Source organism: Chelonoidis abingdonii, chromosome 4 (assembly GCF_003597395.2).
Source record: "Chelonoidis abingdonii isolate Lonesome George chromosome 4, CheloAbing_2.0, whole genome shotgun sequence".
NCBI lineage: Eukaryota > Metazoa > Chordata > Testudines > Testudinidae > Chelonoidis > Chelonoidis abingdonii.
Window position 1 is genome coordinate 155994455 of NC_133772.1, and position 26606 is coordinate 156021060.

At 42.4% G+C, this 26606-nt stretch overlaps 1 protein-coding gene across 2 annotated transcripts in view; it reads left to right on the forward strand.

Annotated features, from left to right (window-relative positions):
* The window catches only part of MAP4K5 (mitogen-activated protein kinase kinase kinase kinase 5), a 96245-nt gene that overhangs the window by 59820 nt on the left and 9819 nt on the right, over positions 1 to 26606 (forward strand). Inside the window, exons 14-31 of one of the 2 annotated variants that reach the window (XM_032775697.2) lie at positions 1507 to 1565; positions 2919 to 2986; positions 6029 to 6073; positions 7051 to 7093; positions 7759 to 7969; positions 8729 to 8826; positions 8964 to 9005; positions 9412 to 9496; positions 9585 to 9664; positions 11534 to 11594; positions 13336 to 13450; positions 13604 to 13662; positions 17382 to 17485; positions 18830 to 19007; positions 20190 to 20258; positions 20962 to 21054; positions 23185 to 23255; positions 25467 to 25522. In XM_032775697.2, the coding sequence (XP_032631588.1) occupies positions 1507 to 1565; positions 2919 to 2986; positions 6029 to 6073; positions 7051 to 7093; positions 7759 to 7969; positions 8729 to 8826; positions 8964 to 9005; positions 9412 to 9496; positions 9585 to 9664; positions 11534 to 11594; positions 13336 to 13450; positions 13604 to 13662; positions 17382 to 17485; positions 18830 to 19007; positions 20190 to 20258; positions 20962 to 21054; positions 23185 to 23255; positions 25467 to 25522 (1537 nt within the window). The remainder of the gene's footprint in view (positions 1 to 1506; positions 1566 to 2918; positions 2987 to 6028; positions 6074 to 7050; positions 7094 to 7758; positions 7970 to 8728; positions 8827 to 8963; positions 9006 to 9411; positions 9497 to 9584; positions 9665 to 11533; positions 11595 to 13335; positions 13451 to 13603; positions 13663 to 17381; positions 17486 to 18829; positions 19008 to 20189; positions 20259 to 20961; positions 21055 to 23184; positions 23256 to 25466; positions 25523 to 26606) is intronic. The other variant, XM_075065816.1, reaches the window with a different exon arrangement.

The following is a 26606-nucleotide window of genomic DNA, read 5'->3' on the forward strand; positions in this document are numbered from 1 at the left end:
CACCGCTACCCCTCTGATACGTGACTTTACTATTGGCACACTTAAAGAAAAAACACAAACAAAGAAATCTCCACAGTATTAGTAATAATAAATAATATATGGAGATACACCTATTGCATAGAACCGGAAGGGACCCCGAAAGGTCATCGAGTCCAGCCCCGGCCTTCACTAGCAGGACCAAGTACTGATTTTGCCCCAGATCCCTAAATGGCCCCCTCAAGGATTGAACTCACAACCCTGGGTTTAGCAGGCCAATGCTCAAACCACTGAGCTATCCCTCCCCCACAGTATTTTTCCAAAACCAAAATTAAAACTTGCAAACTTTTCTGTTAGTTCATTTCGTGTCATTTCAGGATGCAAACATTTCTATAAAACCAAGGTATTGTTTCTTCTGTAGTCAGCCTCTGTCTGCCATGGCGTGGTGCCAAACTTTGAATGCCTACTGGCATCATAAAAAATAATAATTTAATAGAAGCATTAAACAGGAAGACCAAGTTGATTATTATAGTGGGGCGAGCATGTTCTTACACATAGATGTCTTGACCCTCACTGGCGAAGGGAAATATAGAAAAGTAGATGGCAATTTGATGCCACTCTGATTTCGTGCTGGTTTTCACATTGATGGTCAGCTAAACCTCATCCTAACCCCTTGAGGGTACTCCACTTGTTATGGTCACATCTGCTATACAGACTATATGGTGTATGTTAAACTCAAAAGGAGTGCAAGTCCTTACACTCCATGCAGCATTCATATGCTACTGGGTCACTTTCAAAGGGGTGGGGGGGAAAATACTGAAATTTTGGTTCCTGTTGAAGCAGAAACTGGCTTGCTCTGTGTTTGAAAAAGTGCTCTTGCAAGCTAAATAATTAGTAGATATTATTAGATATGTGACCACAAAAAAACCTCTACGCCCATCATGTTAACTGCATCCGTGAAGGGGAATTTAAGTGGGGAAGCAACTGACCCAAGCCGATTACATAAGATTCCATAGATATGGAAACTAAATTATTGTTAGATATGTGACCATAAATATTATGGTCACGTACTGTACTGACTATGGTGTATGTTAAATAGTGACACACTATTCAGTCACTTTCAGCTGGAGTGGGGGAAAAGTGCTGAAATTTTGGAGCCCTTTGAAGTAGGAACCTGCTTTTTCTGTGTTTGAAGAAGTGTCCACACAAACTAAGTAATTAGCATTTAGACTACTTTAAATGGGGATTCTTACTGCTATTCTCTGAGTTTTCTTTTCTGCGGGTTGTTCCACAACAAATGCATTGCAAGTGCAAACATTTAGACATTGAAGACTTCCATAAAAACAAATGTTCGTAATTCAAAGAGTTTAGAATTGTATAGGCAAGTTAAAATGAAGCGTTATGTAACACTGCATTGTGCACTTTGGTTTTTTATATGCTACAGCATGCTGCTTGCTTTAATAGACTGTCCATAAGAGGGTGTCAGTAGAATGTTACATGTTTTAAAGTTGAAAATGTGATGTTTTGCAGTTGACAAGCTGCAATTTGAGCCTCCCTTACGGAAAGAAACAGAAGCTCGGGATGAAATGGTAGGACTTGGTTTTCCATCATTTATTATAATCACAATGTCCTCATTATTTTATGCTTTAACTCTGTAAAGTAATATGTATTCAGAGTATAAAAAGAGTCACGAGAAGGCAACTATCAGTTTTCAGACAGTTGCCACATTCGGAAGAAAATGAATTGCTCTCTGTGATTCATGTGGAGGGTTTTCCTCATGTGCAAACTGAAATGCACCAATTAATGTAGGCATGTGAAAAGAGATTCTGAATTTGATTCCCTTAGATCTCTCTACCAGCCAATACTATTTTTTCTACTCTTTGTTACTCAGAGCCCAGCCATGTTGCTCCATTGTGTGCCTCTTGCTGTTGTTTTAACTCTCAGCAGTTATCTGTTTACTTCAGATTAATTGAATGCCACTAGCCAACACACGTTCATCTGGAGTAGAGTACTGCTGTGGATGCAGTGGGCCTGATTTTTCATAAGTGCTGAGTCCCAGTAGCTCCCACTGACTTCAGTTGGAAACACAGGTGCTCAGCATTACGAAAATCAGGATCCGGATGTTTAAAGCCATGTTCCTGTTGGCCAGATAGGCCTTTTTCATGGCAAAAATTTGCACCGTTTCCCAGTTTGGTCTCTTTGGGACTTAATCACTGAACAAAAAAACCTCTACGCCCATCATGTTAACTGCGTCCATGAAGGGGAAGTTACTGGGGAAGCAACTGACCCAAGCCGATTACCACTAAGCAGCAACAGCTTGCAATAGTTTTTTAAAGAACAGCAGAATTGGAGGCGGATTGATTTGATTCCCAGGGAAATTTTTAATTTTTTAACAAGTCTAAAGTCACTTTAATGAGTGCTGCACAAACAGCCTTCACCAGGAGCTCCTTCACCAGTCACTGGTGAAAAGGCATTGATGGGACTGGGAGTTCAGCACAGCTGTCTGGGGTGGAGGGTGACCGCCCTCAAAGAGCTGTAGTTCTGTGAGTCACAATGTGATCTCATTCTGGGATCACAGTCCCCAAGAGTAGCAGTGGTCTGTTATACCAGTACCCACGGAGAAAAGCTTTCTCCTTGTCAAGATGGTACCAGAACACTTTAATTAAGTTATTTGTCATCTGTTGAACCTGGGCTCTTCGCCATTTCCAGGTGTTGCTTTCAAGCCTAAATTAAAGGAAGGTTGGAAATTAAGCCCCCCACCCCCTAATAATCAGACTGTAAAAAACATTTGGACTTTGGAACTGAAGTTCCACTGTTTATGGGTGATTATTTTCTGCAGATCTCTACCTCCCAAGCCCCCTGTGATGTTATGGAAATATGTTTAGAGAATATTTTCTTTAAATGAAATACAAACTGTTGAACTGAAATTTCTGCATCTTCAGATTGTGGCAGCAGGCACAGACTTTGCATCACACTGGAATCCTTTTGTTGATGGTGGAAGCAGCAGCAAGTACGTACATAGTTTAATAGCATTTTCAGAATTTTGATTGTGAAAAGAAAAACAGAATTGTGCTTAAAAAAACCTCAAAACCATGAACTCATTAATACTAATTTTTATGTCCTTTGATAAAGTAAGACAGGCCAAAGTATAGGTAAAAATGATTTGGACAGTGCGGTTCCTGTGATCCAGTTGGTCAGCTGATCTGGGCCAGGATAATCACTTCCGTGCAGTTTTGATCCCTGTGAAAGATGAACAGTGATTTTTTGGGGGGCTTGGTGGTTGGAACATGTCATGTATGTATGAAAACAAAATAACTGAAATCAGGTTTTGTTTTACTTGCCTGTCAAAGGGCTCAGTTCAGGATTCTGCATTGGCCTTGCAACACTCCTGTACTGGTGAGTGGTTGTGATGTCACCATGTGCAAGGCGCACGCAGAATGCTGACGAGTGGTCTTTGCAAGTAAGTAAAGGAGGAACTGACTTCCAAAAATGTGGCTTTTAAAAATTGCAAATATGTTTACTTAAGTGTTTGTGGTATGTGTCCATTATAGGTGCAGTGTATTGTACAGAACAGTCCGTTAACAATTTAGCTTTTACTTCCCCAACATTTTAAATCCCAACTTACTGTAGGTCAACGATAACCCTGAAATTAGTGAGCACAACTCTGTTGAAGCTAGGGCTGAATTGGACCCCACAGTTGCACAGGGCTTCCTTTTACTGCACACTGCTAAACTGCTTTAAAGCTGATCTTTGAAGTTACAAGAAAAAGTAAGCGGGCTTGGTATTACCAGCTGAATGATCCAGCTAAACAGGAAAGAGAGTATTTTAGAAATGGTCTCTTCTACAAGTTTAAATTACTGCTAGGCTGAAAAATCCCTCACTCCTTTCTTTATTTGGAGGCAGTCAGTGCACAATACGCTTTTGTTTTTAACTTTTGCAGATAACCTTTAGCATATAGCTCATTTCCAGCATTGCAGTTCCACAATCCAACCAGTCATGTCATGCAAAGTATAATAAAACCGTTGTTTTTAAATGTGTGACAGTTTATCCTTCCATTTATTTTCTGTTTTCTTCTCATCTTTGCTTCTTCAATAGTGAAAATTCAAGGTGGTTTTCTAGGCGTGGCCAGTCGTCCTCTCCCCAGAAACAGAAACCAACTCCTTTTCCTCCCCCTTTTTCTTGTTTTGCTTATGTGACGCTGGCTAGCTAGAGCTGGAAAGCCTTACGTGTTACTGACGAGGCTGTTCTGTGGGCAGCTGGAATCTCCAGGATTGGGGGCGTGGGACCACACTCCAGAAAGCTTGGAGTTCTGTGTCCTCTTCAGAACTACCCGTGGATATGAATTTGATTCCTTAATGCTGTGGCTTTTTGTATAAAGTAGGCGTGTATATAAAACTGCATCAAAAGCAACTATGAACAACTGTAACAGAGGCTATAAATCAGTATACATGTTTTTGAAGTGATGCTTCTGACTGGAAGGGGGACAGTCATAAAGTCCCAGGACAGTGAGTTTCTCTGGCATTCTCTTGGAATTCAGTTCCTTCTCAGAAGGGTAAACAGGAAATGCTTAGCCCTTCTGAGTCAGGGAGTTCTGGATAGTGCCATAATGGTAAAGAAAAGGCTGGCTTGAGAGCGGGGGTGGGCTGCTTTTCTGTGGTTTGGCCCATGCCAGAGATAACACTGATTTATACGCTGACTCAGGTTAGTTTTATGTAAGCAAGACAAATGCCATTTGTGCTTATGGAAGATTGAACTGGTTTGATACTTTCTCAATCTATAATTTATTTAAAAATCAGTATTTTGTGCACTGTTTTCTGCATTATGCATGAGTAACCTTTTTAGTGCACACGTCTGGTAATGACTTGGGGGTAATTGATTCCCTCCTGCCCCACTCCCCTGGTAGTGTCTGGGGCAACAGTCATAGTTTCTTTAGCAGCTTTCCTGAGACCCCTCAGAAGAAGCAGCTCAAAGGGAAATTGATTAGTATACAGAACGCTATGTTTTTATTAATATGCTTTTGTTCTTCAGTAGTTATGTAAATGGATCCTGTAATCTTCTTTTCCTGTTGACATGGCATTTCATGGAACCTTCCAGAACGTACTCATTAGTGGGGACATGAGAGAGCTAGGCACATGGAAAGATGAATCCTGTGGTATTGGAGTCTGTCCACTATTGTTCGGAATTTTAGATGCCACCATGTTTATCAAAAACAAACAAACCTGCAGTGTTTTCCTGTGCTAGCTGTATCTTTCCAATGGATTCTGATTGCCAGCCTGTTTCCCTAGCCTTGCAGAAATCTGCATCTGATTATTAAAAAAATAAAATTGTGACAGGCAAGTTGCGACTCTCACCTCCACCTCCAGGAAAAAGGCCTGTCCTTCCCTGAGCTCACTGGCATAATTGAGATTAACTAATCATAACAGACAATCACCAAAATAGTTCTTTCTCTGTGTGCATGAGCAGCATTAGTGTTGATGGATTTTGAGCAACTGAATGTTTACAATGTACTGTTATTTAGAACCATATCTGTGAAATAAACTGAAGTTACTTCTCTATAAAATTAGCTAGAAAGTTAGCGATTTTCAGAAATCTAAAAGTTTGGTTAAAAAAATCTGACTTTTCTGTTGATCCTGCAGTAGGTTTGACAGAGAAAACTATTTAATGGTGTAACAAGAAAACAGTCTGAGAATCTTTACTATATTCCTGCATTTTTCACTAACTTTCTCCATTTTGTGTTGTTTTAGTGCACATAATTAGACATTGCAACAGTGCCTTAATCGCCTTAGTAGAAGGAGATGTGACACTAGTTTATGATACCCAAGCATAAGAGAACATAAATAACTATTCCTTAGTTTAGGGGGGAAAGGAAGTGCAAAATGGGAAAGAAAAAAAAAAAAGCTTAACACAATAAGAGCAAAGTACTTTTGTGTTTGTGATGGGCTGATAGATACTATAATGTCAAAGTGAAGTGCATCAGTAATCAGATTTTGACTACATTGATCTTCATACAACTTAAGAGTGGACCTCTTATTTTTATGAACATTTTACCTAGGGGACCGTTCACAAAATTTGGCGATGGCAGTGAAGATGTTGAAGAGTGAGTGAACCTCCTTCATTTTCAGTTGAATTCTCTCTAGCTCTTTCTTTAAGCAGTTAAGGTTCTGGCAAAATCCCTTTTCTGAAAATGTTGTATTTATCCCACATGACGGTGAGGGGCTAGTGGCACTCATAAATGTAATGCGCCCTTCACTGTGTATACAAGCGTCAAGAGAACATATGAAAGCCCTAGTTCTATCTCCTCTTCTCTTCCCTCCTTCAATAAAATATTATGCGGTGTGCATGGATGCTTCAGATTTTTTTTTTAAAGGGGATTTTGTGTGATGAGAATGAGAGGATAGTAATACTATGATGAGCTGGGCCTACTACAGACAGTTGAGGTACAAGAGCTCTGCCAATGCACCTCCCCCTGCCCTACGACACCCCTGCTATTCCAGTTGTTAATCATTCTTGAGCAAAAACTGCAAGCCATGTCCGATAGCTATGGGTTTTTTGTGGTTTGAACCAAACATTCAGTAGGTGTTAGGATGATTATTAGAAGACAACGGTCAGTTTCTTTTGTCACTTCAAGGAATTTGGGAGGACTCTGCTCTGTGTCCTAACCTACTGGCTGATCCAGCACTGTAACATTTTCATTGTCAAGAGGGATTTTCTTGAGTAACCAAGAGAGTTAGAATTAAGGGAGTGGGGGTAATCACCCCAAAGGAATAGCTGCCTTAACATCTGTTTAATCCTGCTAATTTCAAGTCATCTTCACTGCGCAATTGTCTCTAACATTACATTATGAAAGAACATAATTTAAGTAAAAAAACCCACTAACAAATATTAACCTGCTTTTCTGATCCTCCTTTTATTGTCTGTCGGCTTTAACCCGTTTGTGTCAAGCTATGAAAAGACAATCTATTCTATGCTCATAGCTCATCTTATTTCCACAGATTTCATATTTTCAGCCAAACCTATCTGTGTGTTTTGTGCTTGTATAAATAACCAAGATGCTACTGCACCTTTCTGTTTTAGGTCAACCCTAAAGCGAGCAGGGCCACCACCACTACCTCCTAAGGTAAGTTTCTGCTGTGTTTTAAAGAAGGGTTTACTGATAAAGGACACTCTATGAAATACTTCAGTCTGATGCTTTCTAATTGCTCATAAGTTCAGAAGCTGATTTACTAACAGTTGGAGGGAAACATAGCTATTGGACTTCACATGATAGGCCATATTTTGCAGTGACTTACACCCTATGCTGTCCTGTTAAACTTTGTGATTATACTGAGTGTCACTGGACCCTATATATGCTTGTAAAAGTGGTTTTTAGGTAGTTTCCCTTTTGAAAGGATGTGGTATATGTGTGATACGTCCTGTTGACCATTATTCTTTCTGCCACTATGTCATTATTTTTCAAAATCTATCAAGAAAAGAATAATTCTGATAATAGATTATCGTGCTGTCAATATTCTTTGTTAGAATGGTGATACATTTTCTACGTAAAAGCTAGCATGTAATAATTTTATGCCTCCAAAAAATCATCATAAGTCTTTAAACCATGATTTGAGGACTTCAGTAACTCAGCCAGAAGCTAGGAGTCGATTACAGGAGTGGATGAGTGAGGGTCTGTGGCCTGCAGTGTGCAGGAGGTCAGTTATGATTATCAGAATGGTCCCTTCTGGCATTCAAGTCTGAATCTATGAACCTTATTTTATAAAGCCCCACCTATTTTATTTATTACAGCCAAGGATAAACAATTACCCTGAGGAAAGCCTTGCGGATGATGAGAAGTCTCAGACAATAAAACACTTTCCAGATTCACAGAGTAGAGCGCTGCCAGCTCATAGGAGACAGAGTATTCCAACTTGTGGTTCTCAAGCTGAGCCGTCGCCCATTGGTATGACTTGCAGTCTCAGCAGCCCTGGACTGCTTACAGCTAGATACAGTGACTTGGGTAAATAACCTAATTTATATTGTTTGCAGTATTGTTGTAACCGTCTCGGTCCCAGGACATGAGACAGACATGGTGAGTGAGGTAATATCTTTTACTGGACCAACTTCTGTTGATGGAAGATACAAGCTTTTGAGTTACTCTTCAGGTGCCTGTAGCTTGAAGCTTGTACCTTCTGCCAAGAGAAGTTGGTCGAATAAAAGATATTACCTCATACACCTTGTCTCGCTAAATTACATTTTCAGAAAGTGACTTGTTTCCCATAAAAAGAAATATGTTTTGGAGCCAACTTGATTTTAAGCAAAACATTATTGTAATAGAAGTAGTTCCTGAAGTGTGACTTTCCTTCTCGTGTGCTGGGCTTTCTCTATGCCCTAGAGGTTCATATCCTAAAGGCCTAGGTCAGGGAACTTCCTGCTGGCACAGGGATGCTGAATGGAATCTCTTTTGCAGCCAATCAGTACCATCCCTACGTTGGCCCGCAGGTCTGAGCGGGTTGCAATGACAAAAAACACGGGCTTCTCTTGATAGTTAAGAGCCCTAGCCACTGGGCAGCTGGACTGACTCCTTTTCCGCAACTCCCTCTGAAAAGGTTCAGCTGGCTGAGATTAATGTATGATAATTTCAGAACTGTGCCTCCCTCTTCTTTAGGGTTAATTATGTATGTTGCAGAGAAGAGAACGAGGCATATAGGCAGCAAAATTATTTCTACTTAATTTGATTATCAGATATGTATTAAAATGCATGTGGGATTTGTTTTAGGAAATGGGGATAGTATGCTGAAACTCATTGAGGAAAATGCAGAAGGTTCTGGACAGGTCCCCCAGCTGCCACGTAAAAAAGACAAAAGAGACTTTCCAGTAAGTATTTGGTACTGTGGCTGTTAAATATTGGTCAGTGACGTGACTTCATTTGTACAGATTACACGCACATGAATGTCTGGTGTAGAATTTTAAGCTAGTGTGAATCATTTGACAATTCATCTCTTTCTCCACAGAAGCCAGCCATCAATGGTCTACCGCCGACGCCAAAGGTGCTGGTAAGAAATCTCATTTAAAATAAGAGTAACTGGGAGCACAGTTTTATTCATCCGTCTGCTTATTTTGCCTTTATACTGTTAGTAATTAGTTTATTACCAAAAGAGTTTAGTGTTGCTGTCAGCGTAACTGCCACTAAAAAGCTTTCATGTTATTCCGGATTTGTATCTATGGTGTTCTGTAGAAATTCAGCCAAACAAAGATGTTTCATAGGATGTATTGTTGTGTTCTTGGGGAAGATGAAGGGTTTGTTTTTTTTTTGCATCAAGAGATATTAAAATAGGTTTATGTGATTGAAGAGAGGAACACTAATGTGTTTGTGTGTCTGACATTTAATTAAATAGATGACTAATAATAAACTGTTTACATTGCAAACTTGTTTCCAGTTTAAATTTGGGTTGCTTTTAGATGGGAGCATGTTTTTCAAAAGTTTTTGATGGTTGCCCTTTGAAGATTAACTGTGCAACGTCATGGATACATCCTGATACTAAAGGTAGACTAGCTTTCTCCTTTGTATTTTAAATCTTGCTACAAAATCAGTATTGTACTTCTGGATTAAGCCAATTTCTCTCCTTTTTTAGATCAGTATATTATCTTTGGAACTGAAGATGGTATTTATACGTTGAATCTGAATGAACTTCATGAAGCAACAATGGAACAGGTAACTATCAGTGTCTTGTTCAGGCAGAATATAATTGACAGATACTACGATACACCAAAACTGTGTAATTTTTAGTGGGGGTGGATAGAGATGCTCTGCTTTGTTCTATAAGCAGGGCCATATCAAGTCAAATCCCATTAGTCTTAACATTAGAAAGCCCTGACTTTCAGGGCAATACTTTTGACACTGTTGATGAGATGCTCAAATCAAAGGATAGCATGGAGCTCTCTCAGAACTGGCTCTGCATCCCCCTGCTCTGGCCTGCCTCCTCTCCTTTGCTACCCAGCCTGTCTCTTCCTTCTCCATCTTGATTCCACCAGATGGCACACCTCTCCTCCACTGTGCATGACCCGTAGGCAGTTGCAGCCCCGTTGCTGGGTAGTCCAGCTGGCACAACTGCAGCTGGTAAATATTTATGGGCTAGCCAGCTGCTCCTCCTCTAGTCTCCTTGTTGCTTCTCCCCTGCTTGTCTGCCTCTCTCCTTGCAAACCCTGTCTCCTTTTGTGCTTTGGCTTTGGCCCACTGCTTACTGTCGCTAAGCACCCCATTGCTGACGCAAACATCCCTAGTTCACTCGTCACCTCTAACTTAACATCTTCCTTTCTGGTTGTTTTTAATAGTCCTTTTTATTTCTTTGATTTGCTGTACCCTCAGCCTGGGCCTCATGGAGTTATACGTTCAGGCCCCCTATGAGGCCTATCTGAAGTTATCTAGTGGGGAATAGCCTTCAGGCCTTAAGAGGGAGACAGTTTTTGCCAGACTTACTGTAAGGTGTTTTTATGCTTTGCTACTGTTACTGCCTAAAGAGGGAGGAAAAGGTAAGAAGCCTCTGGCTGGAGCAGAGTTGGTCTAGATGGTGCTAGTGCTGTTGTCATACGGAGCTGTACATTTGTACACCACTTTCCAAACCGAGCAAGGACCCAGTCTCTGCCCCAGAGACACAAAACACAACACAGGCTGATATTAGAGGAAAAGGAGAATGTGGGGCTTTGAGGAGGAGAGCGTGGGCAGGATCCTCGCACTGAGTGGGTCAGAAGGAGGTACAGTAGAGAGAGTATTCAGCAGACCGGAAAAGAGAGCTGTTCTGTGGGCGCAGCATGATAGAAGACACAAAGCGAAGTTTAAGTGAAAGACAAAGTGGCAACCTGGCCAGATGATCTGAGGGCACTGAGCAAGCAGAAGAATATATCATCTCAGTGGTTTGAGCATTGGCCTGCTAAACCCAGAGTTGTGAGTTTCAATCTGTGAGGGGGCTACTTAGGGATCTGGGGCAAAATCAGTACTTGGTCCTGCTAGTGAAGGCAGGGGGCTGGACTCGATAACCCTTCAGGGTCCCTTCCAGTTCTGTGAGATAGGATAGATCTCATGGTAAGAATGAGGAACTTGAAGTTGATACAGTCATAAGAGAGAAGGCTTTCTTGGGTTAGTGGATACCAGAACATGCTTGAAAGCACAGGGAAAGGTAAGACCAAGTAGGTATTGGTGAAGGAACTGAGAATGAACAGAAACATGGAAGGGTGGAGGTGAGCTACAAGAATAGAGGCAGGAAGTGGAAGTGGGATCTCTGAATCCGCCACGTTAAAGGTGGAGAATTTAAGATGGAAGCGCCTCATTGGGTGCTGGTGGTGTAACGGTGAGGGAAGCTGTTTTAGAAAGAAAGGGGAGGGAGTACAGCTGGGATACAGAAGAATGAACCTGACATGGAGAATGTCAGTGTCGTCATAAAACTTCATCAAGAGGCAATTAGCAGGGCATGAGCAGGGCCTGAGGAAATGGATCAGGGGACCTTGCATTATTAACTCGTATATATTTCTTTTTTAATTCAGTTTCTCTCTGTTACATGGAAGTATCTTCTGCTTCTTCCTTTAGTTATTTCCCCGAAAGTGTACCTGGCTGTATGTTATCAATAATACTTTAATGTCGTTGTCAGGTATGTATCTGTTAAGAAAAAAGCCACTATAAATAATGGCAAAGTAGACAAAGCATTCACTTGTTAAAGGATATTTTCCTATGTGCGCCATGTAGATCAGCAACATTATACTGAATAAGAGAATCATGTTGTTTCCTGTATTTCTGTTTTCCTTTTCCATATAGGAAGTTTTACTTTGAACGTGCTTTACACAAGAAATTTTCATAGATTGTAAGACTGGAAGCTTATAAAATCAAATTTGTAAACACTAGGTTAAATGCATCTGAGACCTCCCACTGTTTCTTCCCTGAAAGGTTAGGAGTTTGATGATTAGACCACACAATAAAAGTTTTGTTCTGAGTAATGCCAAGGGCCCAGTTTGAGCTGGAGAAGGATATTGAATTTTTCCTGCTTTTGGCCTCTGAGATTGCAGTTCCAAGTTCAGGACAGTGTTCAGCTATTAAAATAACTATCAAGTCAACATTCAGCTCTATTGGGGAGGGATGGAAAGGGCTTCTAAGAATTGAGCTCAATGTCTAATCACTCCCCTGGTGCATTGCAGTTTGATGCCATCTTTAATGGCTCTGAACTTGCCAGTCATCTTCAGCATACATCACACTGACTTAGAAAATAGGTATGATTGAGGACAAGAAGAATCAAGGAGGAATGACATATGTTAATGTGTGCATGTAAATAATAATGAATTTGTCATTCTTATCTATTATATTTGTCCTAACTGTAGATGATTTGAAACAAGGGGTTTTCCCTCCTGTCCTGACAAAAGAGAATTCTGCATCAAAAACAGCAGCCCAAGGTGGATCTTAATTTTGAGTGCAGACGGATTGCAGGATCAGGCCTTTAGACATAGGATTCTGTGTGTAATTCAAGTCATGTGATAATATGAAGATAGTCCAGGACGAGTTTCCTGAAGCTGGTGGCACATAGGTTCCAAGGGCCAGAGACGACCACTCTGATCATCTAGTCTGACCTCCTTTGTGACAGAGTTCATAGCACTTCCCCAAAAGAATTCCTTGAGCAGATCTTTAAGGAAAACATCCCATCTTGATTTTAAAATTGTCAGTGACACAGAATCCACCATGACCCTTAGTAAATTGTTCCAGTGGTTAATTACCTTCACTGTTAAAAATGTACGCCTTATTTCCAGTCTAAATTTGTCTAGCTTCAGCTTCCAGCCATTGGATCATGTTATACCTTTCTCTGCTAGATTGAAGAGCCCCTTATTAAATATTTGTTCCCCATGTGAATTAATGCTTCTACTGCCAGACACGGAAGGGTGGTTATATAGGCCATAAAAGTTTTTTCAAGATTGTTTAGCTGTATGCATTGTGTTTGAGTGATTGCAGGTATCTGTACATAGCTCAATATCAATTTTCTATTTCAGTATTAATAATTTATATTTAAATATATTTATATCAATTTAATGAAAGTGTAGTGGCCTGATACAGTCACATCAGTGCCTTGATGTGGTATCAAAGAACAACTTAGAATTTAGTGTGCATTTGTTTTACACATTTTCTTAAATGTTCTTATTAAACCTTAACTGTAATAATGGAATTATGTCCCCACTTGATGTGCTGTCATTTTAATCATGGTTTGTTTCTTTACATTTTGGCTTGGCTTCTATTTTTGACATGCTTTTGGATCGCCTTTTTAGAAGGTAATTACCACTATGTATTTTTACCATGAATTGCGTCTGTCTGATGTGCGTACGTACAATACAAATCAGTTTTCTGTATTACAGGAAAAACGTTCCAGCTCTACTCCCATAACCTAATAGCTTTGTTTGAACAAGCCAAAAAAACAGGATTTGCTGCTCATATGCAGACTCATAGGTTCCCTGACAAAATATTACCAAGGTACAAAAATATCTTTATTTTCTAGACAATTCTGAAAAATGAACACAAATTCTAAACTACTTTATCCTTTATGCTTCTGTATGAATCAGTAACATAAAAGGCTTTCAATATTGGTCACTGATGTGTGTTGTTAAATTTACTCTGTTATTCCAGGAAGTTTGCCTTAACAATAAAGATTCCTGATACAAAAGGATGCCACAAATGCTGCATAGGTGAGTGAACAGTCAGTCTACTGATTTTTTATCCTTGGTTTTTATTGGTGGAACAGAATGGTTTCCACTCAGATTTATTTTTAATCATCATAAACATAATGAAAATGTGGGTCCTGGACAGCTCAGGAGATTGGTAGTGAATTGCTGAGCTTTACCTTCTTACGTGACCTCTCATGACTGGAAGTTTGCAATCTGGTAGTCCATTCGGCACAATCCTCTGCTAATCTCTTTGTGGATGAATAGTTCTTTTGATCCACCCAGAATACAACAACATCCATCCAAGATCTTCTTTTTCTTCCTGCTGTTCTTCTACCATCAGCTTTCTCATCCAGTGCCCATAAACATGCATCACCCTCTGAACCCCTTAAAATGTACCTTGAAAATCTAGCTTTACCTTACCACATCTGAAATACTGTCCCCAGTGCAGTCAAGAGAAGTTTTGCTGTTGATTTCAGTGGGGCCAGTATTTCACCCCAAATCACCAGTCAGTGTGGCCCAGATCAGTGGTCCCACGGTCACTACTACCTGTGGGTTGGGCAGAGGCTTATATCAAAAAATGTGGTGGTCGGTCTCAGTCCAGTTCCAAGTGAACAAGTGTCCCTGTCAGTAACCACTGTCACTGACTGACGCTTCTTGTTATGCCTCACTAAAGAGGCCAAAGACTGGTCATGAAATTGAAATATCCTCTGACCCTAGGAGGGTGGCGCATTCAGGGTAAGGTTGTGCTGTAGAGGGCACCATAGGTTGAAGATGGAAAACTAGCAAACGTGATAGTAAAGGACCAGTTATTATTTGTAGGTATGTGCGGTGGGGGGAGGTATAGTTCAGCTGATTAAAAATCACTTTGAGCTGTATCTGACATACAAGCTTACAACCCTGGCGTGTGCTGTGTAAACACACACACACATTTTTTAATCTTGGAGTAAATTTTTCCAAAGGGACTTGTGCACTTAAGAGCTTGTGTCATGAAAAATCAGTGGAACTTAAGAATTGTAAAAATGTTGTTGTCTTAAAATGTCACCTCCCTCATGCAGACATGTGGAGTTCAAACTATGGGTCTGATCTTCCTCTGATTGATACTGCCTGCTAGGGATTGATTTCACCTACTGATCGGCACCCTCTGCCCTTTCTGGGGAAGCAGTGTTTTAAAATGTATTTGGGGGGAACTTGGCTTTACAATGTGGCTCAAGCCAAGGTGACAAGCCAAACTCATCTGTACATGTCCAGGCGGACTGGGGCAATCTGGTGTTTGCAGGCAGCCTGATCTCACAGTAACTGGCTGACTCAAGGTGACATGTTGTGGCCATTGAACCCAAATATGACTGAGAGTTTGAGTGCCACTCTTAGCAGCTTTCTGAGAATGTGTGTTGTGAACAGTCATTGCTCTCTCCCTGCTTCTCCAAGGGCTCCTGCGGGAAGATTTTTACCCTGAGAGCAAAGTTTCTGATTTAAGAGCCATTATTTGAAAGGGCTTTAAAACCCACATGCATACTTTGATTGTACTTGATAAGTAATTGTTCAGGAAAATAGCCTTCATCAGCAGGAAGAGGAGAGTCATCTAGTAAGCAAGTATTAATATAGCGGGACCCCATTTATCTGACCTTCCCATATCCTGCTCTCCACATTAACCTAACGACTCCAGGGCCAGAAGCGGGTGATCTCTCCTGTGGACGCTAGATGGCGCTGCCACCTTGCATGTTCCCATTCTCTGGAATATCTGGATTTTTGATTATCCGATCTGGCCCCGATCCCATTTAGATCAGATAAACAGGGTTCTGCTGTAATACCTAGTGTAACACCAGCAAACCCCTGTCGTCAGCGGGCAGGATCAAACGGGATCTCTGGAGCTTAGTGCATGAGCCTCTATTGCATGAGCAAAAAGCCAGTTGGCCGTTAGCTAATGCTGTAGAGCTGACTCATTTTCTCTCTCTCTCTCTCTCTCTCTCTCTCTCTCTAAGTGGTCTTGGTGCCACTAGATGGGACAGAACACCACACCCAGAAGGTGTGTGGGTTACACACGTCCTCTAGCTGAGGAAGTGCATCCCGGGCTTCAGATACGTCCCAGATGAAATCCCGGATGAGCCCCCACTTGTAACACCGACAGACCCTGGTCATCAGCGGACGGGATTGAACCTGGGATCTCAGTGCATGAGCCGGACAACTGAGATCGGCAATCTTTGTCACCCGCCCGTCAGGGTAAGCCCCTCGTGGGCCGGGCCGGTTTGTTTACCTCCCGCGTCCGCAGGTTTGGCCGATTGCAGCTCCCACTGGCCGCGGTTCGCCATCCCAGGCCAATGGGGGCTGCGGGTTGTGCTGGGCACCCTTTCCGCAGCCCCCATTGGCCTGGGACGGCGAATTGCGGCCAGTGGGAGCTGCAGTTGACAGAACCTGTGGACTCAGCAGATAAACAGACTGGCCTGGCCCGCCAGGGGCTTTTCCTGGAGGGTCATGTGCCAAAGGTTGCCGATCCCTGCTCTACAGCATGAGCTAAAAGCCACCTGGCTGTTAGCTAAGGCTGCAGAGCAGACTCATTTTCTCTCTCTCTCTCTAAGTGGTCTTGGTGTCGCTAGATGGGACAAAACACCACACCCAGGAGGTGTGTGGGTTACACTATCTCAGGGGTTCTCAAACTGGGGGTCGGGACCCCTCGGGGTCGCGAGGTTATTACATGGAGGTTCGTGAGCTGTCAGCCTCCACCTCAAACCATGCTTTGCCGCCAGCATTTATAATGGTGTTAAATATATTAAAAAGTGTTTTTAATTTATAAGGGGGGGGGTCGGACTCAGAGACTTGGTATGTGAAAGGAGTCACCAGTAAAAAGAAGTTGGAGAGCCATTGCACTAGCTCTTGTGTAGCATTTTTCACGAGGCGCTCTCAGAGCATTTCAGTCTCTAATGTGTTTATCCTCACAGCACCCTGTGAGGTGGGGAAGGGCTGTTATTCCCATTGTACAGATGGGGATCTGAGGCACAGACTAGCTAAGGTCATCAGTCCCTGGTTCCTGAACAGTGGGACTGTGTGATCAAAGAAAAGAAAGGAGCTGTGGCCGTTGCTGATGTCAGCATGATGAATGGGGTTGCTAAGCACCAGGAAAAGCATCTGTAATAGAGAATGCTATTGTGAGAATGACACTGACTAACAGCACCAGGATTACAGCACTGACTAATGTGATGAGGGTTCTCTGTCATTGTGTACATACCCTGCAAAACACAATGGGCCCTGGTCTTAGGTAGGGCCTCTGAGGTGCTGCAGTAACACAAACAAAGAATAACGCTGGGGCAATGAGGAATTTTGCCAGAGGAAGAAGTGATTTGGTTGAGATTGTTGGCTCTTTTATAATTTGCTCTTCCCATCTTCCTTCTATTTCAACAGGCCCCTGACTCTCTTGCTCCTCTAGAAACAAATCTTTTTTGTCTAGCACAGGTGTGCTGTTTGCTTTGGTAACATTTCATGAGTTAGTCCACAGGTTAGGTTATGTTCATAGGTAGCGAAATAGATAATTTTGTGTTTAGTTCATTTGGAAGTTAACACAATAATAAATGGAACAAATGTTTTAATATAGCACCAAGTAATAAACCTAAGGTCGAAAAGGTTAGTTTTTTAAATTTTGAATCTTCTGTAAAAATAGCTGTAATTTTCAGTTTTACTTGAAACGTAATTGCTTGTTAAATCCAACCCTATTTGATGTGTGGATTGTTCTGGGTTTTTTTGTTTAATAGTAAGAAATCCATACACAGGACATAAATACCTTTGTGGAGCATTGCAGTCTGGAATTGTTTTACTTCAGTGGTATGAACCAATGCAGAAATTCATGTTAATAAAGGTAAGCTTTACCCAGTTGCAAGATATGTCTTTTTCCTGTTGCACAATGTTAATCATTCAACTATTATTAGAAATAAACAAGGTTGTCTGAAATTGTGCGAACCGTTCCATATTTGTTATGATGGAAAGTGCATCCCTTTCTGGTCCTGTTTGTGGATGCTAAGCACTTGAAAATCTGTCCCTGCAAGCTTTTACTAGCCCTAAGGCTGATCCAGTGCCAGAGGAAATGAATGAAAGTCTTTGCATTGTTTCACAAGATGTTGGATCAAACCCACTGCTAGCAGTAGCAGACCTCCAAAAAGTAAGAGCATGAATTATGTGAAATGTTTCATTCTTTTGGGCATATACTCTCCTTGATTGTGAGTAGTAGTTTGAATTACATAGGCAATTGAAAGGAGAATAACTCTCACTAAAAGGACTGAGACTTAGAATCATAGAATTGGAAGGGACCTCGAGAGGTCATCTGGTCCAGTCACCTGCACTGAGGCAGCACTAAGTATTATCTAGACCGTCCCAGCCAGGTGTTTGTCCAACCTGCTCTTAAAAATCTCCAGTGATGGAGATTCCACAACCTCCCTGGGCAATTTATTCCAGTGCTTAACCACGCTGACAGTTAAGAAGTTTTTCCTAATGTCCAACCTAAACCTCCCTTGCTGCAATTTAAGCCCTTTGTTGTTTGTTCTATCCTTAGCGGTTCAGAAGAACAATTTTTCTCCCTCCTCCTTGTAACAACCTTTTATGTACTTTTCAGCTTGGAAAAGAGACGACTAAAGGGGGATATGATAGAGGTCAATAAAATCATGATGGTGTGGAGAAGGGGAATAAGGAAGTGTTATCTGCTCCTTCTCATAACACAAGAATTGGAGGGTCACCAAATGAAATTAATAGGCAGCAGGTTCAAAACAAAAGGAAATATTGCTTCACACAACGCACAGTCAACCTGTGGAACTCCTTGCCAGAGGATGTTGTGAAGGCCAAGACTATAACAATGTTCAAAAAAGAACCAGATAAATTCATGGAGAATAGGTCTGTCAGTGGCTATTAGCCAAGATGGGCAAGGATGGTGTCCCTAGCCTCTGTTTGCCAGAACCTGGGAACGGGCAACGGGATGGATCACGTGATAATTACCTGTTCTTTTCATTCCCTCTGAAGCACCTGGCATTGGCCACTATTGAAAGACAGGATACTGTGCTAGACGGACCTTTGGTGTGACCCAGTATGGCCCTTCTTATGTTCTGATGTTCATTAGTATCTCTCATTATCTGTGCATGTCAGTTTTTAGGCTGCCTGTCTACATGCTAGGTAAAAGTAACCTCTAAACTTAATTTATCTTAATTTTTTTCAGCACTTTGATTTTCCTTTGCCAACCCCTCTGAATGTGTTTGAAATGCTAGTGATACCAGAGCAGGAATATCCCATGGTTTGTGTGGCTATTAGTAAGGGCACAGAACCAAATCAAGTAGTTCAGTTTGAGACAATCAACTTGAACTCTGCTTCTTCATGGTTTACAGAAATTGGTGCAGGTAAGGTTTTGGACCTTGCATTCTAAGTAATATAGAAACACTTTCTCTACCGGCTTGATTCCTTCATCTTAGTTAATTTTTGAGGCACGCATACATATCTAGTGGCATGCCAGCCTGGATTGCATCTTCTTCTCTGTGCTCTGGCCTTCTGAGCATAACTCTTTTGTAGTAAGATATAAAATCACTTCCTGAGAAAAGTCGGGGGAACCCTTCTGGTGTTAAAAATTACTTCATTCCTTCTACTTAATCATCACATATGAGGCTGGTCCTGCAGAACTTTCCAAGTCTGTTTTCTGCCCAACTCCAATTTAATTTACCTTTTAAAAGGTTTCATTTTAAAAGCACCATGTGTTAAAGTGCATGTTTGAAAAACAGAACATGACCCACTCAGCTAAGAGCTCTATGTGTGGTTACTTGCTCCATGTCCCTCCATGGGACTAGTCTGTGCTGTTCCCCCTTTTCCTCTCTGGACACTCTCAGCGAAGTACGTGCCTCTCTCTTGTGGCCCCACATAGACCGTTTTTGTAATTCGTTGCCCATTTATGCCATGGAAAAAGTTCTCTTTTCTCTTCAAAAGCTATTTGCTACCTTGATTACTTTTTTCTCCAAGCTGATTCAGACACATCCTTCCCCACATTTAAAGATGTCTTTTTAACGGCACTAGTGGACAAGCTCATTTTATGAATTAAAGCTATATAAACTGTTAGTATTTAACTTATCAGTGACACTGGGCTTCCTAGATTGTCATCTACAAACATGAATTCTCCAAGGGGGAAGTATCCTGTGCTGATCCCCACCACACACTTTTGTACCTTGTTGCAAACACCCTCTACAGCAGATTTGATATGTTCTTGGCAGGCTGTCACAAGCAGACAATAGTCCCTTCAGAGTTATGGTTTCTCTTTTAAAAGCCCAATTTTTTGAGAGGCAGGACTCGATCCTGCGCTTCTCTCCTGTAACACAAAGGGGTCAGAAAGCAGCTGACTCACTTCAGCTGGAGAATTGGTTTCTTTAACATTGCTACCACTAAAAGAAATAAAAATGACTCTGCAAGAATAGAAATCCCTAACTGTAAAGGTTGTAGGCAGTGCGGCAAATACACAAAGTAGAATATAGGGTTTGGGGAGCTAAGATGGGGTTTTAAAGGTGTAATGTAAACTGGTTTTGTTTTCCTTTAACAAGGCAATCAGCAGTTAGATGCCATTCATGTAACACAGCTGGAAAGAGACACCGTTCTAGTCTGCTTGGACAGTAAGTATTGGCTAGATGGCTGGAGCTGTGTGATAGAAACCTTTGCTTTGGCACAATTGCTGCTTTGTTAGATGTCAGCTCTTTGGTTCTCTTTTATACCTGCATTTCAATATCAGGGCTTCAGTAAAGGTTTAGATACATGCAGCCATCAGGTTTGCAGCCCTCTTAAAAAAATACATATGTCCTTTATTTTGTCTTTTTCTTTTCATCGTTTAAACTTAATGCAGTGTTATGATTGAGAATAGAATACTCAAAAATCAGAAATGTTCAGAGTTTCATTTCTTACCACAAATTTAACTTGTACAAAACATCTGGCAATAGAAGAATCTGTATGCACAGAAGCGTGGCTGAAAAGTTAATGGTTTCAGTAGCAGCCCAGTCGTGACTTTTGTGTATTTAAATATACAAACCTTCATGTAAGGGTGATTGGTTTTTTTTTTCTTTGAATAATCATATATTTTGTATTTCTTTAGGAAGACTTTTAGTAACGTCTCAAACATACAGATACACATACCGTCTTATCTACTTGTGCGTTAATAGAAACATGCTCTTTGATTAGTTCTGTACAGACTATAAAAGCCAGACATGGGAATAAAATATTCTTAAGCCTGAAGGTTGTAGTTAGCATTTTATATGTAAAGCTGTCTGTAATCCTTTTCAGCAACGGGTTTTGAGCTTGATTTTGTACTTCTTTTCCCTTGAGAATTTGTGAAAATTGTGAATTTACAAGGGAAGCTGAAATCAAGCAAGAAGCTGGCCTCTGAGCTAAGTTTTGATTTCTGCATTGAATCTGTAGGTAAGTAAAAATCTCTCGACTGGTTCTCAAGTACTGAGCCTTGAGCAGAGAAGATTTTATCTTCAAATTGCATGGCTCTTCCTGGCCAAGGTTAATTTATTGCCTGCCACTGCAAAAGCTTACTCCTTGGTGTGGTGCTTATTGCGGTGAATTGCCTCCTTGACTGCATTGACTACCTAGGGGGATAGGCCATATGCCAGGTTGTGTTTGCGAGCTGAGCCTGATGTTTGTAAATTCTGTTCTAGTGTCATTCCTGCTGTTTTTCAATAAGATGTATCCTGTCTTGATTAAAAACAAAGAAATTGTTCTCATCTGTTCCTCCTCATTTCTAGAGCAGTAAGAAACATTTTTATCAAAGGGTTCTTATTGTAGTAATAAATTAGGTTAGAGCAATTTTTAACAAAGGTGAGATTTTACTTAAGGGAATCCTGCGGATAACAGTTTAGCTCACCCATACCTTCATAATAATACATAGCTCTTACTCGTGTGTAGCGGTCTTGTTTTTGAAAGGTGTGCCGTAATCTCTACAGCTTTGCGCACTGTTACACTGAGTGTTCCTGCCATGATCAATTGTCCCAAATTGTGGGTATTTAGTAAATGTTAATTGTTGCAGAACTGGAATTCTTTAAACTTGTTCTGGAACCAGAGTCAGTGGTGAAAAGCCTTTAATAAAAGTCCCAGCTTCAAGATCAGCTCGCTCTTACCCAGCAGTTCCTTGCCCACTGAGTTCCTTAGGCATCTTCCCTTTGGCAACCGATTTTTGGGGTAGCTTTTTAAAGAATGAATGTCACATGGTCATCTGTCCAGGCAGTTCAAGGTCTTGTGTAACAGAATGTCAGAACTGGTCAGGCTATGAAGGGTCACTGCAGTATTTTATTTTTTTAATTTGACACGTGGTCCTTTCCTAAATCATGAAACGTTATAATTACCCAGTTGAATTCTCAGTGAGAAAACTTTCCCTCCATTCCCAGCAATCGACATACACTGTCATTTATACTATAATGCAACTACACTGTGTGGACAACTTTCCTTTGACACTCTGAAGGGATGAATAGATGGAAAGATGTACTGAGGACTCTTGCGCTAATTGTCTAGCTCATTTTGCAGATGGCTGTTCAGTGAATGGTTTCTGGAATTTATTAACTCGGCTCTGGGGAGCCTCGGTTTTATAATGTAGGGATTGGAATAGAAATAAGTAGTTCTTCCTGGTTTATGACAGGAGAAAGGGAGCAGCAAGTGCACAGGAATCTAAGGGCATGTCTGTATTGCAGTCGGAGGTAAGATTGCTGTTTGGGTAGACATACTCATTCCAACTTTAATCCAGCTAGCACAACTCAAAATAGCAGTGAAAACACAGCCACATGGATCCTGGCATGGGCTAGGAGTGTGAATACATACCCAGGATTCCAAGTGAGCTTGTGCAGCTGATGCTGAAACACATGCAGCCATGTGCTTGCTGCTGTTGCTAGCTGCACTAGCCAAGTGATAGCTAGCACAGGCATGCCTTCACAACCTACAGTCACCCCACCAGTTGCAGTGCAGACATATCTTTTTATGTAGAAAAAGGTACAATTTGTTGATATGTTTGAAAAGCCCAATCACTAGTTTATAAATTTTAATTGACTTAAGTGAATGCCAGGTGCATCAGCTACTGAACAGCATGCCCTGTTAGTCTCTGAATGATCTCATGGGAAACGAGCAGGCAGGGTCAGCTTTAGGCCGATTCCCTCAATTCCCCAGAACTGGGTCCCACGCCTAGAAGGGCCCCACGCCTTAGGCACTTCTTAAAATTTTTTTTACAAAAATTTTTTACTCATCTGGTCCACTCCGGCTCTTTGGCAGCATTTTGGCGGTGGAAGGGGGTCCTTCAGTGCTGTGGAAGACCCGGAGCGGATCCCGTGCCACCGAAGTGCCACCAAAACCCCGGACTGCCGCCGGATATTCGAATCAGGCCCCGCAGTTCATAAAGCTGGCGCTGCAAGCAAGACCTAGAAAAATAGCATGGCTATAAAATATGTAATATTCACTTGGTGCTACACTTCCTGCACTGGACCCACCAGTGCTGTCTTTGATGAGAGACAATAGAACTCTTTTCAACCCATTTGTCTAATTTTATTTTTCTTCTTGTAGTGTGCCTTCAAGACAGTGTACTGGCTTTCTGGAAACACGGCATGCAGGGCAAAAGCTTTAAGTCAGATGAAGTAAGTACTCACCTGGTCTTTCCATATTTAATTTAATTTAATTTAATTTAATTTTAACTCATCTTCCCCTTGCACCTGCTTCCAGGTTGCTGATTCTGACTGGGGCCCTAAATTGCTACCATAATACAGTAACTCCTCACTTGACATTGTAGTTGTGTTCCTGAAAAAATGTGACTTTAAGCGAAACAATGTTAAGTGAATCCAATTTCCCCATAAGAATTAATGTAAATAGGGGAGGTTAGGTTCCTGGGAAATTTTTTTTCACCAGACAAAAGACTGTGTGTGTGTGTGTGTGTGTGTGTATAACACACACACACTGTATAAGTTTTAAACAATTTAATACTGTACGCAGCAATGATTGTGAAGCTTGGTTGAGGTGGTAGAGTCAGAGGGTGGAAGAGGGTGGGATATTTCCCAGGGAATGCCTTACTGCTAAATAATGAAGTAGCACTCGGCTGAGCACTCAAGGGTTAACACATTGTTAATGTAGCCTCACACTCTACAAGGCAGCACAGATGGAGGGAGAGGAGGCAGCATGGCAGAGAGAGACAGAGAGACACACCATGTGTGTGAGAGACGTGCATTGCCCCTTTAAGTACGCTGACCCCAGTCTAAATACATTGCCTTTTTAAGTAGATCAGCAAGTTGAGACAGCAGCTGCTGCCAGCAAGCTCTCTCTGTCCTGAGCCCTGTCATGTCATCCCCCGCTCTGTGGTGGTGGGGGTAAAGGAGCATGGGGGCAGGAGCAGGGTGGAGGGGGACACCTTGACATTAACACCCCTCTTCTCTCCCCCAGCTTTGCACAGCAAGCAGGAGGCTCGCAGGAGCAGCTCAGGGGTGTTGGGGTGTGCAGGGGAGGGACAGCTGAACTGCTGGTAATTGATAGCCTGCTGGATGGCTGCCATGCAGGGAACTTAGGAGAGCGGGGAGCTCATGGGGGGCTGCCGGTCCACCCTGGTTCCAAGCCGCCGCCAACTAGCTCCAACAGGCTGCTCTTCCTGCAATAAGGGAGCATTGGGCAACTTTAAACGAGCATGTTCTCTAATAGATCAGCAACAAAACAGCATGAACCGGGACGACCTTAAGTGAGGAGTTACTGTAATAGTGTGTGGCTAGTCAATGTCACTGTTTTGGATGGTCAGATGCGTGTTCTGACATTGCTGTCCTGTGCTGCTGTGGGGGAAATGGCATGCAGGCTTTTTCCCAGCCCGCACAAGAGGCATCTGCTAGTAGCACAGCACCAAGCTGAAACTAAAGAGGCATCAGGCAGGTGTGTCCAGAGAACGGAGAGGGATGGGCCCAAACATGTTGCTGTTCATAGATTCCAAGGTCAGAAGGGACCATTGTGATCAGCTAGTCTGACCTTCTGTGTAACACAGGCCAGAGCCTCCCCCAGAACAATTTCTAGAGCAGATCTTTTGCAAAAACATCCAGTCTTGATTTTAAAACTGTCAGCAATGGCAAATCCACCATGACCCTTGGTAAATTGTTCCAGTGGTTAATTACTGTCACCGTTAAGTTTGCACCTTTATTTCCAGCCTAAATTTGTCTAGCTTCAGCTTCCAGCCACTGGACTGTTATATCTTTCTCTGCTAGACTGAAGAGCCCATTGTCAAATATTTGTTCCCCATATAGGTACTTACAGACTGCGATGAAGTCACTACTGAACGTTGCCTTTAAGCTAAATAGTTTGAGCTCTTTGAGTTTGTCGTTATAAGGCACATTATATGAGGCGTGTTGCTCTTGAGCCCACCCTAAACATCATCAAAGGTTCCGAAAAACCTTTATACATTTGTGCCTTTAAACCTTTTATACAAATTTAGGATGAACAATTTGAATGGCTGGCTCAGAAAATTTAATTCTAATGAAATTTCATCTTGTGAAAATCAAGTTGACAGTGTTCCTTTAACTCTGCACAGTGATAAATGAAATTCAATCTCTCTGCAGAGATTTAAGCAAAGTACCCTCAAGTCCACCATCTAATCCTGCAGTGTGCTAATCATCAGTATTACAAGCTATTTAAGATTAATCTTGTGAGGTCTAATCACTAAGCTGTATTTAGTGCCTGTATAAGGTTTTATATTTTGCACTAAATCTTATTTAAAACTGTAATTTGAAGAAGTTGGCTGGATATTTTCTCTTCTAAATCAGATTAATGTATTTTACTTTACCAGTACAAAGGAGCTTTCTACTAATCGTTTTCTTTTGCAGGTTACCCAAGAGATTTCGGATGAAACCAGGGTTTTCCGCTTATTGGGTTCAGACAGGTAGTTATATTTAAGAAACTTAAATCTTGTATTAATTTAAATGTTAGCTGAAAACAAGTTGAAATTCAGCTACAGTCCAGAATGGTTCTCTCAGACCAGGGGTCGGCAACCTATAGCAGGGGGGCCAAAGATGACACGTGAGCCAATTTTTAATGGCAGGCAGCTGCCTGCTGGGACTCCGCGTGTCATTAAAAATCCTGCCCACGTGGCAAGCTGTGGGGTCCGCGATCCTGGGCCGGAGTGCCGGCCTGAGCACAGCAAGCCACTGCCCCCTCCCCCGCCTTCCCCTAGAGCCCTGCTGCCGCGCATGCAGCGCTCTGGGGGCTGGGGCTAGGCGCTCCTGCGGGGCAGCATTTGGCTCCGTGGGGAGGGAAAGATGCTCCCCGCTTATCCGGAGCCCTGCCGCCACGCGCACAGCGCTCTGAGGGGCAGGGTGGAGCAGGGCTGCGCACACGGGGGTGGCGGCAGCGGCAGGGCTCCGGATTAGCAAGGAGCCTCATGGTAAGAGGTTGGGGTCCGAGGCGAGGGCCGGCGGGGGGGGGTATAAAGGGGTGAGACAAGTAAGACAGGGAAGCAGGTGGATGGATGGAGGGGGTGGGATCCCAGGGTGTTAGGGCCGCGGGGTCCTTTGAGAGGGGGCGCTCAGGGACAGGAGAGGGGTTGAAGAGCCATGGAGTCCGGGTCTGTTTAGGGGTGGAAAGGGGTCAGGGCAGTCCGGGGACAGGACAAAAGGCCTGGGGGAGCATGTTAGGGTTGGGGGGTCTCTGGAGGGTGGTCAGGGACACGGAGCTGTGGGGGTTGAGAGTCGGGAGTTCCGGGGGCTGTCAGGAGATAGGGGTGTGGAAGGGTTGGGGCAGGCAGGGAGGAAGGTGTATGGTCCAGATTCTGGGGATCCTGTCAGGGGGGGGAGTGGTTAGATAGGCATGGAGTCCAGGGGTCTGTCTGGGAGTGGTGTGGATAAGGGTTGGGCAGTCAGGGGACAGGTAGGGGGAGGGTCCTAGGGTAGTCGGGATAAGGGACAGGGAGGCTAGATAGGGGTGGGGTCCCAGGAGAGGTAGTCGGGACAAGGAGCCCAGGGGGTTGG